This window comes from Penicillium samsonianum (assembly GCF_028829775.1).
Source record: "Penicillium samsonianum strain IBT 33392 chromosome Unknown utg000002l_segment0_segment0, whole genome shotgun sequence".
Lineage (NCBI taxonomy): Eukaryota > Fungi > Ascomycota > Eurotiomycetes > Eurotiales > Aspergillaceae > Penicillium > Penicillium samsonianum.
In genome coordinates, this window is record NW_026643260.1 from 1,596,252 (window position 1) to 1,613,634 (window position 17,383).

Below are 17,383 nucleotides of genomic sequence, written 5' to 3' on the forward strand. Positions count from 1 at the left end.
ACGGGCCCTGTCGGATTTCGAATGTGAGAACCTGAACTCCCCACTGGAGATGGGTCAATAACTCACTTTTTGGAGTCGAGCTTGCTTTTAATAAGTGACGCTCGAATGTCCGCCAAGGTCGCATCCTTTCTAATGGACCCTATGACAATGCGATCAGTGATCTTTGTCTTTTCTGCCTTATCATAGGTCCAGACGTTGAAAAGGTTGTCTTGACTTTCGCCCATAGTTGCAATGTTGAAGATTCGAGTGTGCAATGTTTAACGTTTATCTGCTCGAGATATACCTAAGGGAACGGCATGTACGAGGGGCTTAGGCAGCATCTTTATTGTGAGAAGGCAGACGATCTTTGTCTCTTTCAAGCTTGAGCTGCCGTATCTACGGAGACCATTCAATGGTCGATCCAAGACAGAATAGTGGGCCCGAAGAGATAAATTGATCCACAAAGCAGCGTGAAGTAGAGGATGTTTGAATTTCCTCTTAATAATCGAAACCGAGCAGCTTCTTATATGCTTCGGTAGCATCAAATTTCTTTACGTGGCGGGCTGGCTGTGGGGTAGGATCGACATGAGGCATTTTGCTGCATAGTTGAAGAGCCCAATCGTATCACATCTCCCCGCCAAAGATCCACTGCAGCTGAGATCTGGGTTCCCTACTGTGCTCCACTCATGGGTAGAACTATCCATTGTCGCGGATCCGCATGGGACTCTTCACCGCTACACTATGTGAGTCGGAACTTTTGTCAAGGGATCGCCTGTATCTCAATGCGCCAAGGACGCATGATGCCACCATTATGACAAAATTAGTCGTGCCTGTGATGAAATGGGAACGCCATCGACATAATCGTACATGCCACGGCACTGCGTATCTATGCCATACTAGTTAGTGTAGGGAAATATTTAATTCAGATGCATGCGCAGCTCAAACCTTTGAATTTTGATCACCGGTGGTAGAGTGATATCATTCCTGGATGTTTAAAACGTCGATTTGTTGGCAAGCTTCGTTGAAGTCGGGAAGTATCCCTATTTCTGCTGCTGATAAAGTTCGAATGGGTTCAGATACATAGATAGATCTAACCGCGACCTAGATCCATATCGTTAGCAATGTTTCTGTCTATTAGGCAGAGACTGGTTCTATTAAGCCTACTAATAGCGTATCTTACTAGGTGAAGGCTTATATCTTTACTTCTTCTTTTACCTTCTATCTACTTCCTCTTTAGGAAGTCTCCCTACTTCAACATAGGCCTTGACAAGTACTGCAGTACCAGCGATATTTTGGTACTGGAACTGCAGTACTAAAAATAATCTCTGACAGAAGGTTTACGTTCAAAATGGGCCAAATGGGCAGGGGTACCCGCCTATATGCCAGGTCTACCAGTGCCATCTACCCAACTATTAAACCAGGTGATATTAAAAGATAGACATGGTCTAAAATCACAAGGCACCACGCTTCATCCATCGAGAGTGAAGGGAGCTGTTGCTTCGCGCTTGATAAGTAGCCTGATTACCATTGCTATAACCGAGATCAAATGCCCAGACAGCGTGGAAGCAATGCGTATCCACCTGGGCTTTCTGGTTGTTGGCTTGGGCGTTGTACGATCTGTTGGCTGGGAAAAGACCGATGATGTTGTAGAAGTAGGCCTTGCGAGGTGTCAGCATCTTATCGGCAATCTACTCAGGCCGTAGGAAAGAATTAATTAAGAAACTCACATCAATGGCACTTTGTAAGATGCGAATTTCAGAGGGAACTCTGTTCTTGGTCGTTTGGTCGATGGATTTCAGCTGGGCTGCGCTGCTCGACAAGGCGTCCATGAGCTCGAGGAGGGATTGTACGAACTAGCATCATTAAGTATAAATGACTCTGATTGACTTATTTTTCGTCATCAACCTACATTTGAGTATCCCTCATAGACGTTCTGCTCCTCCGCCTGATCGGTAATGATCGGTGTGTTCGTCATAAATTTTACATCTGTTAGAACCACAGCTACCATCGTGTCTATCTCAGTGTAGATATCCTGAATTTTATTATGAGCTGTCATTCATGGACCTGAAATAAACCCCACTTACCGGAATTGGACCAGCGTCCGCAGTGGAATTGATTTCCAATACGAGTTCCTTCACAGCAAATCCTTGCTGTGCTAGTTCATTGAGAGAGTTGGCAATTTCACCCGAGGTTAAAGCAGCGACCGCACAGCGCGTGCCAAGGCAGAGGGCCACGATGAACGAGAAAAAAATGTGATACATTGGATGAGAACGAGAGACTGGTAAATGCACGGCAAAAATGGAATAAGAGAATGGAATAAAAGAATGTATGAGTGTCGTAATATCTTGAAAAGAGTGGCAAGAATAACAACTCGAGCAGATGCAATTTGCAAAGAAAATAAGGACCATCATCTTAATATATCCCTTGTTGCTTGTAAGACGGCTCGGAATAATCAGTTCCCCTGACTAGGCCTAAAACGGACCCTTGACACAATTGTGGTTACTAACTAGGCTAGACACTGTTGCCCTAGTCCTATATTGGCGTAGGCTGGGCCGTTCCATATCGTTAATTCTCGCGCGATGCTTGACAGAAAATTCAATCGAATGGGAAACGTTGCTCAATGAAGTCCAAACGAGGGAAACGGCTTCAAGGTAAAGACTAATGAATTTGATTTGGGACTAGAATCATCGCTGCCTATTCAGAATCGCGTGGACATGAACATTAAGTTTGGACACCTATAGAACTTGTAAACCAGTAGTCTTTTTATACACATATACAAATCCAAAACATGGGGCGACCCCAGCAAATGCAACCCACTAGTTATAGTATAATTAATCCTTCAATCACAATACATACGCCACATAATGTTAAGTGGATGTAAACAGAAAAAAAAGAAAAGAAAACGCTAGTCAAGGTTGGAACAGCGATCAAGGTTTGGCGAGTTGTTCCTTGCGATAGAAGAAGATACAGAGCACGTTGATGGATAGCATGAAGAGCAGGCAGACCCAGAAGTCTGCCTTTCCCAAGCCGTCTGCGACGCCAGCGGAGAAATCAGGGAAAACATCACCAGGGCCTAACTTATCCGGTGCTGTCGCACGGGCGAGGATAGTCGCAATAGAACCGACCACCTGTGCGGCTAGAAGTGTGAAGGTGACATGGAATCGAGTCATTGTGTGGAGGAGTATCATTCCAAACCCTGTATTGGTGTGAATCAGTTTGTGTTACGTTTTATTCACTGCGAGAGGAAACTTACCGACACCCTGAAGGGAATCCAAAACTCCTAGCCAGAGCCATAGTGCTCTACCAAGGATAGCTCCGGCTACGGGACCACCGGCCCAGGGGATGTACGTGGCTATGTTGGAGGTTGCCCACAGGATCTGGGCCCATCTAGGAGCACCAAGACCGACGGCAAAGATCGGGATGAACCAGGCGTGTCTCTTGGAAAAGACGTGAAAGACCCAGAGAGCTGCCGCCCAGACAACGATGAAAAAGAGGAGGACAAGGAGCACGATCTGCCAAACTTGTGCATGCTTGCTGGACCAGAGATAGAGCCAGTTTCGTCCATAAGGTGCCGACAGCCAGTAGTTTGATATGAACACCATGTAGAAAAACCACTGCAAAATACAGCGTCAGAATCATAATTAGCTTGAGGGAGAACCGGAAGAGACATACAAGAATTATGCGACGGCGGAAGAGCGATAGGTAGAATGTCGGCACTTGACCTGGTGCTTGTCTATAATATGCAGGAAGTCCAAAGAAGACCAGGGCCCCCAACAGCCACAGAAGAGAGGCAAGTCCGAGTCCAATCCCAAGCAAAGCGCCTGGATCGACTGTGGCAAGGCTGAATTGCGTACTACCCTTTCGATTGAGAGCTGCCATCCAGCTACCCCAGTACCAAAGGAAACTGATGAATAACTGCTGAGTGCCCTGGATGACGGTGGCTCTATAAATCCAAGACCTCATGGGCGCTCCACCTGGACAAGAAAGTCAGATAACTTCCATATTTCCTGAAAGGATTGTAGCATACCTTCATCTCCAAAGTTGAGGGCGAAGAAAATCGAACCACTCGAAGATGCAAACGAATATAAGCCGATTCCCATGTTTTGTAGCCATGCTCGACTTGTGCTGTTGTGGATGGGACCGGCAAGACCGACAAACAGAAAAGCAAACCCGTATATCTGCGGGTAGTTAGCTTGCAACCTCGTAAGCCAGATAGAGGAACGTGAACGTACAAAGAAAGGAATCGCCAACACATAGACTGAGGGGACTAGACGGAAGACCATCCACCATATGATCGAAGAGGCAAGATAGATGGATGCCAGAATGTATAGCTTTTCGGCCGTCTCTCCAATCTCACCGTTCAGGAGTGTGATCTGGTATGAGTTCAAGGCGAGAATTTGGCCCTAAAATAATGCTGTCAACCTCTGTAATGAAAGTTTTTGGTAGGGTTCCAACTCACAATAGCGAGGAAGATGGAGTACACAGGCCAATCACCCAGCTTCATCAACATGAAACGCTTCAAACCCGTGGGGGGAACATAGTCATTTGCGAGAAGGAATTGCCCGGCATTCAGGTCTGCGCCTGGACCAGTAATTGGCGGGCTCTCTGGTCGACCGGTTTCACGAACCTTGATGCGAAAGACAGAGGGAGCAGGAGACGGAAAGGGGGACTTGCCCAGTTTGACGTCGCGGTATCGATTGAACCAGTCTTTTTGGCTCTTCTCGAGAAACTCTTCGATGCATAGCTGGTCTTCGGAGTTCTTGCCATTCAGATCCGCAAGCTTCTTCTCAAACTTATCCGCATACTCGTTATTCGCATCCGTGAAAAATGGATCAACTTTCTGAAGGTTGTAGTCTTGTTTCTCCTTTATTATACCATCGACGCTGACCAGACTCATCATGGATGCCCTTGCGCCTCCTTGGCCCAGCAGACCGTCTTCTGGTCGTGCGCCGAGAACTGGTGTGCTGGCACCAGACCGAGCAAAGTCAACAGTAGGTGTCCCAAGTGGCGATGGACGAACACTGCCGTCCTCTTGGATGGCCCCAAAAATGGGCTCGAGATCCTCTCCATCGCTTACCGCAGAGTAAACGATTCGCGAATCTGCGAGAGGGTCGGAGAACAAGGGTCTGCGTCTTCGGTCGATATTATAGTCGGGCTCGTTGTCGGACATATTTAGATTGGAAGGCGAATTTGTCGGCGATAGAACGTGGTCAAAACCTACTCGAGGTACAGACAGTCTCATATCAGACGAATTCGGCCTGCTCGGTGGGACAGACACGGTGGGGGTGCTTGATTTGCTCTGTTCGTGGCTGTTGGTTGAGCTCGACGAGACTTTGCGAATACTTTCTGGGGCAAGGGTGCTGCTATATGAAATCCTCCATGAACTGCGATCGTGGCGTTTAGAGTACTTGGCGTGCTTTTCGATTGAGGTGGCGTGTAGGATTTCCAGATCCTCAACCCACTGTGCTACGGGGAAGCGCTGCTTGCTGGATCGTGCACGCATGAGCGCTCGTGTCTCCTGGGACGATTTTAGAGCGTCGTTGATGGCCGTCTTGAACTGTTGGATAAGATGTTTGGTTGTCATAGACTCGCTAGAATGGGTTAGTCTGAACATATTCTGAGAGAGGGAAACTCACATTGTGAACCACCATCCTGGCATCTGCCCAAGGCCACCGACACTAAAGAAACATATGTTAGCACTGGTGGTAGACTCAAGCCAGGTCAGTCTTACCGTGATCCCACGCCCAACGCTCCTTTCCGTCCGAATTCCACAGCCACCAGACCGAACGGTTCATCACGCGAAGGAATCAAGGCGAATTCAGCGCCACTGAAAATGAAGGGCGGTAGTGCAGTGAACTCTGGTTTGGAATAGACCCGCCCAGGGTAGAGCTCTGTGAGTCTATTCAGTTTCAACGCGGCAAACCTTCCATGGAGATCAATGACTGGACCAATGCACATCAACTGGACCTTTGGGTGAGCGTCTAGAATGGAGGGGAAGATGTCTGCAATCAGATCAACGCCTTTTTGCATGGACCAACGACCGACAAACACAAACAGCTGGGCCTCTGGGTCAACTTTGAGCCCTGCCCATTCTTGCGCTTGTCTCTTAAGTGGGGCACGACTGGCTTCAAACTCTGCATCGATGATAACGTCTTCGAGATTGTTGTTTGTGTTGTGATCCCACTCGGCGATGTCAGATGGATCGGGGTTTGGCAGCGCCTCAATGCTCTTGAGACCCCAGAAAATAGGATATCTCGTGTACGATCTCTTGCCATATTTCTTGGAGACACCGACGGCGCCGAATCCGTTTTGGTAAATTTTCAGATAGTTGGCAGCTCCATGAAGAAGGTTAAACACTTCGCCGAATTGTACAAACTTCTTCACCAATGCATGGTCAAGGTTATAGACACTGCAAACCTCTTGACTTTGCTGTGAGGTTTTCATTGGCCAGAGTCCTTGGAATTCAGCATTATGCAGAGACAGGCAGCATGGAATTGTGCGAGGTAGAAGATAGAGAGGGGCAGCGGCGCCATGGTAATCATTGATGTGATAGAGGTCGATAGCCGGAAATCTCCTGATAGCTTCAGCAATACATTGGTTCCAACTAGAATAGAATATTGCCGAATCCAGGTCATCCATGCGGGCAGGGTACGGCTCTGATTTGGACTGAGCTCGGAACACAGGCGCGTCTAACAAGACGTACGTGATGTTTTGCATCCGATGATACTGGACATCCACTTGGTAGTTATCTCCAAGGACGGTGATCACCATCGGCTCACGGGGATCGTCCTTGGGGTAGTCAACGCCTCCAACACAAGGGACGACCCATATGAGATCCTGCTGGGTCAGATGTTTCCCCACCAGCTGGGCCATCACACCGAGCCCACCGATTTTGATCTTAATGCCCCAATCTTCAATATCGTATTCCATCGTTGCAATGAGCACGGTTCGTCGGCGGGTGTTTACCGTGGCACCGGCGACGCCTCCACTCTCAGATGGGAACGGGCCCACATTGGTTAGAGCAAGTCTGGGATTGGATTCCATGTCATTAGATCGATGGGCCACCTTTTGAAAGAGGCTCACCAGTGGAGTGAAGCTTGATCTTTTCTCGGTGACACCGATTTGGTTGAATTTGACCTGGGAAAATGCCTTCAGGTAAACATACACTGCACCGACAGCGCTGGCGACAGGCACAACCGCTAGCACAATAAAGATGGCCAGCTGAACCCACCTGGATCCTGTGGGAGTAGCGTAGACCTTAAGATCGCCGTCACCCACCGACAGCTTGAAGGAAAGATAGGGCGAAGGGGGTGGGATGGTGACATTGAATACGTTGCTCAGCAGCGTGACTGGAGGGACTTGATCCAAAACGTTGTCTCCATCGATGTCCCCAAATACCTGTGTTTGATCGGGCAGGCCGTCTTCGTTTAATCCCCAGGCGTTGAATGCAACCTGCACCGGCCATTCGCCCATGAAGTGGATTTCCCATTGGCCAGTGGTGTTGCTAAGAGCCATTTTGTTGGAATAGCCAGCGTCATATCCGAACTGGTTGAACTCGCCTTCGATGAAGAGGTTTGGGAAACGACGTGGAGGCTTGTACGCCCATTCCGTGTCTCCATGCTGCCAGTGAGCACTACTTCCGGTCAACTTGCTCCAGTATTGGGCAAGGATGTGTTCTCCTTCCCAGGCCTGCTTCGCAGTGCCGCTCCAGCTTTTGCCGGGGATCGACGTATTGAAGCCGGTGTATCTCATCCAGGCACTGAATGTAGATCCAAAATCCAGCGAGTATCGCCACATGTCTGCACCAGGGGCCTGTGGCATTACTGATAAGGGCTCAGTCTCAGACGACGGGTTGTCGAACAGTAGTGTTCTGCTGTAGTTGGCCAACTGTGGCCAGACCATCGGATTGTTTATCTGTCCGATACGGAAAAGAAAGTGGTCGACGGACTGCCCGACTCAATTAGTATTGTGACTTTCTCGGCGTTGATGGCGAGAAATATACTCACACCTGTGGATTGATTTCCATCTGCTGTAGTCACGTTGCTAAGTGTGACTCTGTGAACCCCTGGAAAGACATTGACCAAATCTACCTCGTAGCTGAAAACACTAGTGAGTGCCCCCGGCCATGTCACAACATCAGTCTCTTCAATGGATTTACAAGAGACCGACGTCGTGTCAAGCTGCGGGATCTCGTCGTCAAGCGCTTTGGACGTGATCGTCAGCAAGTTGGTGATATCCCCACAATCCATCTCCTGAGAGAATTCGAAGCCAATTCGTACCGTCTCCCCACTTGTTCCCTGGGGCACAAGTCGAGCGTCATGCCCTGGGGAGAAGCGTGTTATATATGGGGAAGGCTGCACGAATTTATCCTTCGGAACAAAGGCTTTGAAACCCCAGGCCGGCATAGTAAGATTGGGATAACATCCGTTGGGAACGTCAGACCCTTCAAGTCTACTCATTGTCAGTAACCGGAATCAATGTCAGAACAGCAATCATACCTAAGCGTAATCGAGCTGTTGGTCAAGGTCAATTCCTCGAACGGTGGAAAAAGGTTTTTGACCGTTGTTCCCATGGGAAATGGTGAGATCAAAGCGTCCTTACTGCTGCAGTTGAACTGGTGTTCGACTGTTTTGTTGTCATTAGAATACAACAGCCAGACGCTCTGATTCCCCTGGCCTTGGCCATCGAAATTCTGCGCATCCACAAAGCGTGATCTTATGACGCTCCACATCCCAGTCTCGGTCGATGTCCCATTACTGCCTGGAAGGTAGATGTCGAACGTCTGATTTGACAATTGCTGCAGGTACCAGCCATCATTCAAAGCGGGATAGTTTTGACGCATCTCAAACATCATCTTGATGAGGCCTCGCACTGGGTGAGAAGGATCGCGGTGATCGAGACTGACGGAATCATCTTCACATCCGGTCAGGGAGCGGTCGAGCGGGAAATCAACGTATTTCGATGACCCCAGCTTGTAGCATCCGTGCATCTGCCATGCCTGAGCAGATGACATGGGTCCACGACCGAAGACATAGTTGTCAGCCTGGTTGTCCAGTACGTAGAAATCCTGTTCCTCGCCCCAGGAGAGGATGGGGATTCCAGGCATGAGCAACGAAGCGATGTACAGACCCAAATTCTGCTTTTGGGTCCCGTTTTTGATCCCTGGCCACCTGAAGACATCCTGATTCGTGATACCAAACAGGTGACGAGGATCGAACTTACCGGTGTTCGTGTTGACCATATCGTTGGTCTCCACAAGACTATTCCAGGTCTCCACAAAGTTAACCGGCGGGTCGCCTTCGGCAGTGTAGGTACCGTCTAGACTGAACGGGACGATGTTAGCTTGAGTAAACTGAAAGTGCTGAGGGGGAGAAACTAACCCTAGAAACCGGCTCAGACCACGATATAACGTGTAGTGGAACGCCACCCCGTCCAATGCGGACCTCTCCGCAGGTCTCAAGAACAGATCCTCATCTGACTTGTCTGTCTTGTTCGTCATCATAAACGCTTCCGTCATATTGGATTTGGTTTGATTAGTCTGTTGACCGCGACCGATATAAAGCGAGCCAAAAGAGTTTCCCGCCACAATCTCTCCGGGAATGTAGAAGTTTTCCTTTCCCACCTGCTTGGCGCAATCCCGCATATACTCGGACCATTCTCCAAGAGAGTCAAGCGTAACTTGTAGAGCCTTGTCAACGCGGTATCCGTCGATATCAAGCATGGTGATTGTTAGACACGAAAAGTGTTTGATCTTGGCCAGCACGTCCGGCCGCCATCCGCGTAGACGATCCTGCACAAATGCGAATTTGGATATCTGCCCTTCCCATTCGGTGTAGTTGCCAAAGGCGGCAACTTCTCCATACTGTAGAGGTCAGTCATGCTCAATATCGAAAGAAATTAATGTTACCTGATCAAATTCACTATTCCGACATGAAGGACCTAGGGTTGTGGTGGTCAAACCGGTCCCGTCATCATCCCAGAACCGAGGATATTCCCAAAGACATTCACTCTCAACTTCATTTCCAGGCTGAAAGTCCCAGTATCGACGGTCGTACTTCCATACATAGTCGTACTCATTGGGATTGATCGGCGCGGACTTGTTCAAGAAACCCTGAAAACCGATAAGATCGCCCATTCTATCCACAATCAGCAGACGACATCGGAGGTTGCGCAGATGGATCTCACATACGTTGCAAAGGTATTATCAAAAAGAACATAAATCCCCCGTCGATGCGCCTCAGATATCATTGTGCGCCAGTCCTCGATCGTACCAAAGTGATGGTCCAGCAGAGTCAGGTCAAGCGGGGAGTATCCATCCGAAGCCCAGGGGAAGTTGATATACGGTGTTCCAGCGAGATAAACGCCCTGGATATGGTCAATATATTCTTCACATCCAGTCTTCCTGGAGCAACAGACGCACCTTGATCCCCATCCCCTGAAGATAATCAAACGTATCAACCAAACCAAGAACGTCGCCGCCATGGCGGAACTCGTTGGAGGTCAAGATATGTTCCCACTGTGTGCCATTTGCATTATCGTTACTCGGATCACCATTTACAAATTTGTCGAGGAATATCGTGTAAAGGGGAATCGCCAGTTCTCCGGCGAGGGGTTGTATGTGTGGCCATCCCAGTGACCCGAGTAGTCGAGGGGGTGTGTCGCTGTCTGATTTTCATTGAGATTCCAGTTTGCTTCCTCTGGAAGATATGGCAGGGATTGTGCAATGCGTATAGATATTGCAACAAGGGCAAGGTAATGAGTAATGGAAGTGAGCAACTTCATTCTGCACAGCAAATGCCACTATGCATTCACAGAACACGCTGTTCGAGCCTCGACTGCAAAAATACAACCACAGAGTGCATACCAGGAAGAAAGGGATAACTCATAGAAACAGAGACACTGAACGATTCATAGAGCGCAGATGCGCAAGATAAGCATGCGAAAGATAATGAATACTCCAGAGCTGTGCAGGCCAATGCAATAATTGATTCTGAGCGCGAGAATACCAATCACTGTTTTGTAAATCAGCATAGATGCAGGAATCAGGCGAACCGCTGGAGACCCGAGCCAGCCTTGCTGTACAGCCTCCATCCACAGCAAAGCATCGCTATACTCACGCTAAGCGGCTGAGCGGTTCTAATTTTGGATGATGGATCTCAAGCTGAGATACACCATATTTGGTGAGATACACGATATTTGGTGCGTGCATTGTTTGGGCATCTAGACCAGGTTCCAGGCCCAAGCCGGATCATGTCTCATACAAATGGAGACTATCTGACATGCATCGGTATAGGACCTTCGTATACAAGTGTTCCAAGACGAGTCAAGCCGGAAGGTAATCATCGATCATAAAGTGTAAATTATGCAAGATCGGGTATACCGCCTCATAGAAGATAGAACACGTCATACCTGATACAGGACAGACCTATGAGAAATGGTGAGATGTGGAGATGATGATAAGGGTGTGGCTCGTTGTTGGGTGTCGTTCCTGTCTCGTATTGCTTTTTACTTTTTGTTCACGGCCACTCCGTCCCTGTTGCTAGGGCTTCGGCAAGGCGTAATTGATAGTCGGCAATCAAATAGTCAGCGGGAAGGCCGAACTTCTCCTTATCTGACCCCACTGATGCTTTCCAAACCCACATGGAACAAAGCCCAGCTGTCATATTTGGATGCCCATGTGGACCCGATTAAGGAATCTGGTCATGGAAAAATACATTATCACGCAAGGATTGCTGCAACTGTCCAAGAAATCGGGACAGATTGCAATCAACCATGCGGCTCTTCCACTCCGAGGCCAGCACAGTAAAGTAACATGGACAATGATCGTCAACTAGGCTAGCGGAGCCCCAAGACGAGTCACTCGCGAACCCACCAGGGCCCGCCCATCTGCCGTTGGAAGCCATCAGTGCCCTCGATTGGGATGAGTGGTTCCGAGGCGGGCTGCCGATCGGGCCGACAGAATATATGACAGATCATTAATATATGTATTACACTTACGGTACGATACACATCTGTACTGTACCTCACCGTAAATCATTTTATATGACATTGTCAATTAATTCAAGTAGCCTTTTCATTTTCTCTGACTCCATCCGTCAGTTTATCCTCCTTCAACCGGTCATGCAAACGCCACCGACAATGTGGTGGTGGAACATTTTGGTGGTTGCTGCCATTGGGACAGTACATGCGGCTTCCCGAGACCAATGGCTCGGTCGGTCGGTCTACCAAGTGGTCACCGATCGCTTCGCTCGATCCGATAACTCAACCACCGCATCTTGCGATGCAGGACTGGGAGAGTATTGTGGTGGGAGTTTACAGGGCATCATAAATAAGCTGGATTATATTCAGAAACTCGGGTTCGATGCAGTTTGGATCTCTCCAGTGCAAAGCCAGGAGTCAACTCGCACGGCGGATCTCTCAGGTATGGTTATCTTGACTGCCAATGGATATAGACAACTAACGATTGATGGATGATAGCATACCATGGGTATTGGCCAAACGACCTGTATTCCGTCAACTCCCATTTTGGCACTTCCGATGACCTCCAAGCGTTATCCGCAGCGTTGCACGCGCGTGGCATGGTGAGTCGCCCGCTGCCATGTCTACTCACGAAACTGACATGAAAAATAGTACTTGATGCTGGACATTGTCGTTGGTGACATGGCCTGGGCTGGAAATGCCTCCACTATCGACTACAGCACGTTCAATCCATTCAATGATCAGAAGTATTTTCACGACTACAAGCTACTTTCTAAGGACCCCACAAATGACACCTGTGTTCTGGATGTAAGTCTGTCATCGCGTGTTGTGAGAGCATTTCTAAGCCTTCATTAGTGCTGGATGGGAGACAACACTATATCGCTTCCAGATCTGCGAAACGAGGATCAGGAAGTCCAGCAGATTCTGGGCACCTGGGTTTCGCAGTTGGTTTCGAACTACTCAAGTATGTCTATACGTTTCCTATCTCTCCAACGGATTTAGTAACAATTATCTTTGTAGTTGATGGCTTGCGAATCGACAGTGTCTTGAACATTCCCCCCGTCTTCTTCTCCAATTTCAGCAGGTCAGCGGGTGTTTTCACTATGGGCGAAGGAGCCACAAGAGATGCATCCGGTTACTGTTCTCTGCAGCCAAGTCTAAGCGGTCTTTTAAATTATCCGTTGTGAGTAGCTCATCAAAATGAACAGAGGGGTTGTTGACACTTTTTAGGTATTATATCCTCTCAGAGGCCTTCAACACGACCAATGGAGACTTGAACAGGATCGTACAGTCTATTGACTACATCAGAACACATTGCGAGGACGTACTCCCCTTGGGAACTTTCACATCGAATCAGGATGTCCCTCGCTTTGGCTCGTATACTTCAGACATATCGGTAAGTTGAGTGCATCGAGTTTTTTGTCAGCACGTATTGACTTTGTTACTCCTAATTAGCTGGCTCGCAACATTCTCACAATCAGTATGCTCGCTGACGGTATCCCCATCCGTATGTTGCGCCCTCACAAATGGAAACCAAGCCAAAGACACTAATAAAAACAATACAGTCTACTACGGGGAAGAACAGCACCTGTCAGGTGGGTTCAACCCTGTCAATCGGGAGGCCCTATGGCTTACCAAATACTCGATGAACTCGACCTCCCTACCTTTGCTGGTCCAGTCGTTGAATCGCATTCGATCATATGCGAGCGGCGACGGAGAAAAGTCCACGGTCGACCCGAAGTCAGGGAGCGACTATCTATCGTATCTCTCATTGCCAATCTACAACTCAACAAACATCTTGGTCATGCGCAAGGGATTTGCCGGTAACCAGGTTGTGAGCGTGGTGTCCAACCTGGGAGCCAAGCCAGCCACCAAAGCCGCCACCCAAATCACGCTTGGCTCCGACGGCACAGGATTTTCATCCGGACAAAATGTGACCGAGGTCATTTCTTGCAATACATTTGTAACTGATTCAAGCGGAAATATCAATGTGGACCTCAGCTCGGATGGAGGGCCTCGGGTGTACTATCCTACTGAAAGCCTGAACCGAAGCACTAATATTTGTGGAGATCGCACTCAAACATCGACAGCCTCGTCAGCAGGTCCGTCCACCGGCGCTGGGATTTCTTTATTCGGTTTGTCGTGGGAGATGAGGACATTGATAGTCACGGCTGCATTGACCACGTCCTACATTTCCATCTAATTCTCTAGACCGCCTTGCCTTCTGTTTTGATCATGTTTCCTGTACTCCGCATTAGTTTTCGGTTTTATTTGTTGACGTTCTTTTCGATGGTTTCTGCAGTGATTTTACTATAGACGAGATACTCCGTAAATTTAATTCAATTGCTTTAATATTACATCTCGTGAATTACAATGGAAAATAGGAGATATGTTGAGTCACTAGAAACTCCGTATTTGGAGCAGAATTCCGACAGTCGCTTTGGACTATTGGGCACAACACAATAAGACGGCATACAGACCTAGCTCATGTGGTGAATGTTACCAGTCATGACCGGTATTCATTCACGGCTGTAAGTAACAATACAATATAACGACAATAGATTCAATGTTTCTAATTATGATAACCTCAATTTCCGAGCCCTGCCGGTATACTTCGTATTTGCTGCACCTCTCAACGCCAACCTAGCGCTGACGTGATTGTAGCCATTAGTTAGAAGTTTAATTCTTTATTAGCGAGGACCACAGGTCACAATGCGTGTTGGAAACTTAATTGGAAAGATAAGGTGCAATGCTCACTTTGATAGACCCAACACAACAGGGCGGGTCGCTGATGCAGAGGTGATTATAGCAGTGCCCGTTCGTTGTTCCCCTACGTGGACACCAGGATACCCCCTAGACTTTTTCAGTCTCTCCACAAAAGGCTCAGCTCATGTTAGAGATCATATTCTGCTTCTGTGCAAGGGGGTTGGACTATCTCGTATTCTCAATGCGCTCAGCTTCAGCTGAAAGTTACTGATTTCTGTATATAGATCTTTCAACAATCTAGTTCCCAGTCTACCGAACAAATATATATAGTCTTTTCCTGGGAAATAGTGCGACATTCCCCCCAGTACACTCTCTAGTAATTCCATAATTCCATTCCATCAAAATGCGTTACTCATTCACCATCACCGCCCTGAGCCTCCTCTCATCGGCTTTTTCAATTACCGTCACCACTCCGTCATCAAACACGGTGTGGGATTTCTCCACTGCCAAAACGATCAAATTCACTAGCGATTCTAGTGATCCTTCAGTAATCAGCATCATCCTTCGAAGTCAGGATGGCTCCTTCCAGACCAAATTGGCGGATAACGTCAAGACCTCTGATGGCGAATACACGACCCAGCCTAACCCTAGCATTTCCAACGGGTATGTAGAAGATAGAGTTGGGTGAACAGAAAAGAACAACACTAATACCATTCTGTCATGGCTTAGAGTTGACTACGAGATCCAGATAATTGATTCTGCTGGCCAGCTCGCCGTCAGTGACCTTTTTACTGTCAAGAAAGGCGCTTCGGATGATGGTACCACATCCTCCTCTTCTTCCACGTCTTCTTCCACCACCACCACCACCTCCTCCTCCTCCACCACTTCTTCTTCCGCTACATTCAGTGCGACCACTTCTACGTCGGTCACCTCCACTCTTACATCCTCGGCATCTTCAACACCCACGCCGTCGACCAGTCCTTTGTCTTCTTCAGGCATGATGCAACTCCGCACAATGTTACAAGGCGATTATACTAATACACCCCTTTTCATCACAGGCTCGACCACCTCCTCCTCCTCTTCTACCTCTTCTTCCAAGACCACGTCTTCCACCTCTTCCGACAATTCATCCACCAGTGCCTCCGCCTCCCCTCTGCCCTCGACTGGTGCTGCGTCGTCTCAGTTGAGCGCTCCCAAGGGAGCCATGGCTCTACTCGGTGCTGCTTTCGCGCTCTTCTACATCTAGATCATGTCCATCAGACAGTGTTGTGCCTGAAGCGTGTATACAATCGTCTTTCGAAATAAGTAGAATCAAGGAAATAATGTGTCATTACTCTGTTGAATTCTCTTATTCTTGAAAGCTTGTGTCGGGGTGGAGCGAAAGCGTATAGACTAGTACTACATAATCTGATATACTAAATCGAGTTGAGCGATCCTCCTAGTTCGCAAAGGCTAGTTATATGGCCCGGACGGACGCTTACGTCCGAATTCTATACAAAAATAGTCTCCTTACCTAGCTTACTCAGCACTGTGAGCTCCACCTCGTAGGTCATGTGTGTTGGTGCTCCTGCGGCATACCGCAGGACATGCCGAGCTCTGAAGTATATACCGTACCAACAACTCGAGATTGGAATTTCGCGAATGATTCGATTCTTGATCACCTAGCAAGTTGAAATGCTTTTTTGGACTACAGTTAAGGACAATGCCGCCTCCTCCCAAATTGGCATGCTCGCCTCCGTTGTGGATGCGCCAGTCAACAACAGTCACTACAGCAGGGAATGGGATGTATTTTCTCTGGCCGCGATCCCTGCTAAAAAACCACGCATACCAGGATGGCAACAAACGTACTGTCACGGCCGCAGCCGATATATTCTTGAAGATCAACGGCTATTACCTTAAGAAAGTTCCACGGATGGATAGACCAGCACCTAGACATCATATGGGGCTCCAAGTACTATAGGAACTTCTTCGGAGACGATTTTTCCCGTCGTGTTGCGTGTGATGAAATCCGTACGAATGTCGTGCAAATAGCTTGTCAGCGAAGCCCTTAAGCGGTGGTCGGAGAAAAAGCGACGCGCGTGACCGTAAAACATAAGTGGTCGGTTGATTTGATATAAGGTGATCTCAAATTAGTGTTTATAAAGTGTTGCAATCGGATTGTTGTGTTTCGTTATAAGATATATAATATAGCTTATGTACGGTTGAGCGGACGTGATGCCCTATTTTCCACACCCTATAGTCGTATATACTTGATTTAGTAAAGTAATAGTTTCTGTTCTAGTAGTTTCCAATTAGAAACCAAACAATTATATGAATCTGGTTAGGAGCATATCTACGAAGGGGCATAGCGGCCAAAGGCCAAATGCCTCAATTATGCCTTGTTCTAAACCGCTTTCGACACCGCTCTATCTATAACCATTCCTATAACCTTGGAACTAAGGCTATTCCCACTAGACATATATTTCGTCTAGAAAGACTAGCGATACTATTTAATATACCTAGGTATTTTATTGTTATTCTTCTTTACGGTTTCTATACACTTTCTACACCTCTATCTACCGGTCTTTTTTCGGGTCTGTCCGAATATTCTTTATAGAAAGGAGCATAGTAGCTCGCAATCCCTTAATATCTTTGTAGTGGAATTCCTATAATATGATCCTAATTCCTAGGCCTTTATACGACATACCTAAGGCTTTAAACTATCTACCTAGGTAGAATT

General features: G+C 47.8%; 5 protein-coding genes across 5 annotated transcripts; 3 read left to right on the forward strand and 2 right to left on the reverse strand.

The window, feature by feature from the left end:
- Positions 1-1,430: 1,430 nt before the first annotated feature.
- N7471_002465 (uncharacterized protein) lies at positions 1,431-2,240 on the reverse strand (the record flags this gene model as incomplete). The annotated part of the gene is made up of 4 exons (XM_057275185.1): positions 1,431-1,637; positions 1,707-1,832; positions 1,889-2,011; positions 2,064-2,240. The coding sequence occupies 4 exons, from the start codon at positions 2,238-2,240 to the stop codon at positions 1,431-1,433; spliced, it is 633 nt and encodes a 210-aa protein (XP_057139823.1).
- Positions 2,241-2,875: 635 nt separating this feature from the next.
- Positions 2,876-10,761, reverse strand: N7471_002466 (uncharacterized protein; the record flags this gene model as incomplete). Its single annotated transcript, XM_057275186.1, is given in 15 exon segments — positions 2,876-3,175; positions 3,233-3,593; positions 3,652-3,953; positions 4,007-4,157; positions 4,212-4,382; positions 4,439-5,570; positions 5,616-5,657; positions 5,711-7,926; positions 7,986-8,430; positions 8,478-9,302; positions 9,360-9,841; positions 9,887-10,115; positions 10,169-10,344; positions 10,400-10,520; positions 10,538-10,761. The coding sequence occupies 15 exon segments, from the start codon at positions 10,759-10,761 to the stop codon at positions 2,907-2,909; spliced, it is 7,146 nt and encodes a 2,381-aa protein (XP_057139824.1). The 3' UTR covers positions 2,876-2,906.
- A 990-nt stretch (positions 10,762-11,751) lies between these two features.
- On the forward strand, positions 11,752-11,958 carry N7471_002467 (uncharacterized protein; the record flags this gene model as incomplete). Its single annotated transcript, XM_057275187.1, has 2 exons — positions 11,752-11,786; positions 11,814-11,958. The coding sequence occupies 2 exons, from the start codon at positions 11,752-11,754 to the stop codon at positions 11,956-11,958; spliced, it is 180 nt and encodes a 59-aa protein (XP_057139825.1).
- Positions 11,959-12,099: 141 nt separating this feature from the next.
- N7471_002468 (alpha-amylase) lies at positions 12,100-14,161 on the forward strand (the record flags this gene model as incomplete). The annotated part of the gene is made up of 8 exons (XM_057275188.1): positions 12,100-12,400; positions 12,457-12,560; positions 12,610-12,765; positions 12,814-12,922; positions 12,979-13,141; positions 13,189-13,354; positions 13,414-13,465; positions 13,524-14,161. 8 exons carry the CDS (start codon positions 12,100-12,102, stop codon positions 14,159-14,161), a joined length of 1,689 nt encoding a protein of 562 aa, XP_057139826.1.
- A 906-nt stretch (positions 14,162-15,067) lies between these two features.
- N7471_002469 (GPI anchored serine-threonine rich family protein) lies at positions 15,068-15,910 on the forward strand (the record flags this gene model as incomplete). The annotated part of the gene is made up of 2 exons (XM_057275189.1): positions 15,068-15,327; positions 15,394-15,910. The coding sequence occupies 2 exons, from the start codon at positions 15,068-15,070 to the stop codon at positions 15,908-15,910; spliced, it is 777 nt and encodes a 258-aa protein (XP_057139827.1).
- Between the last annotated feature and the right edge of the window lie 1,473 nt (positions 15,911-17,383).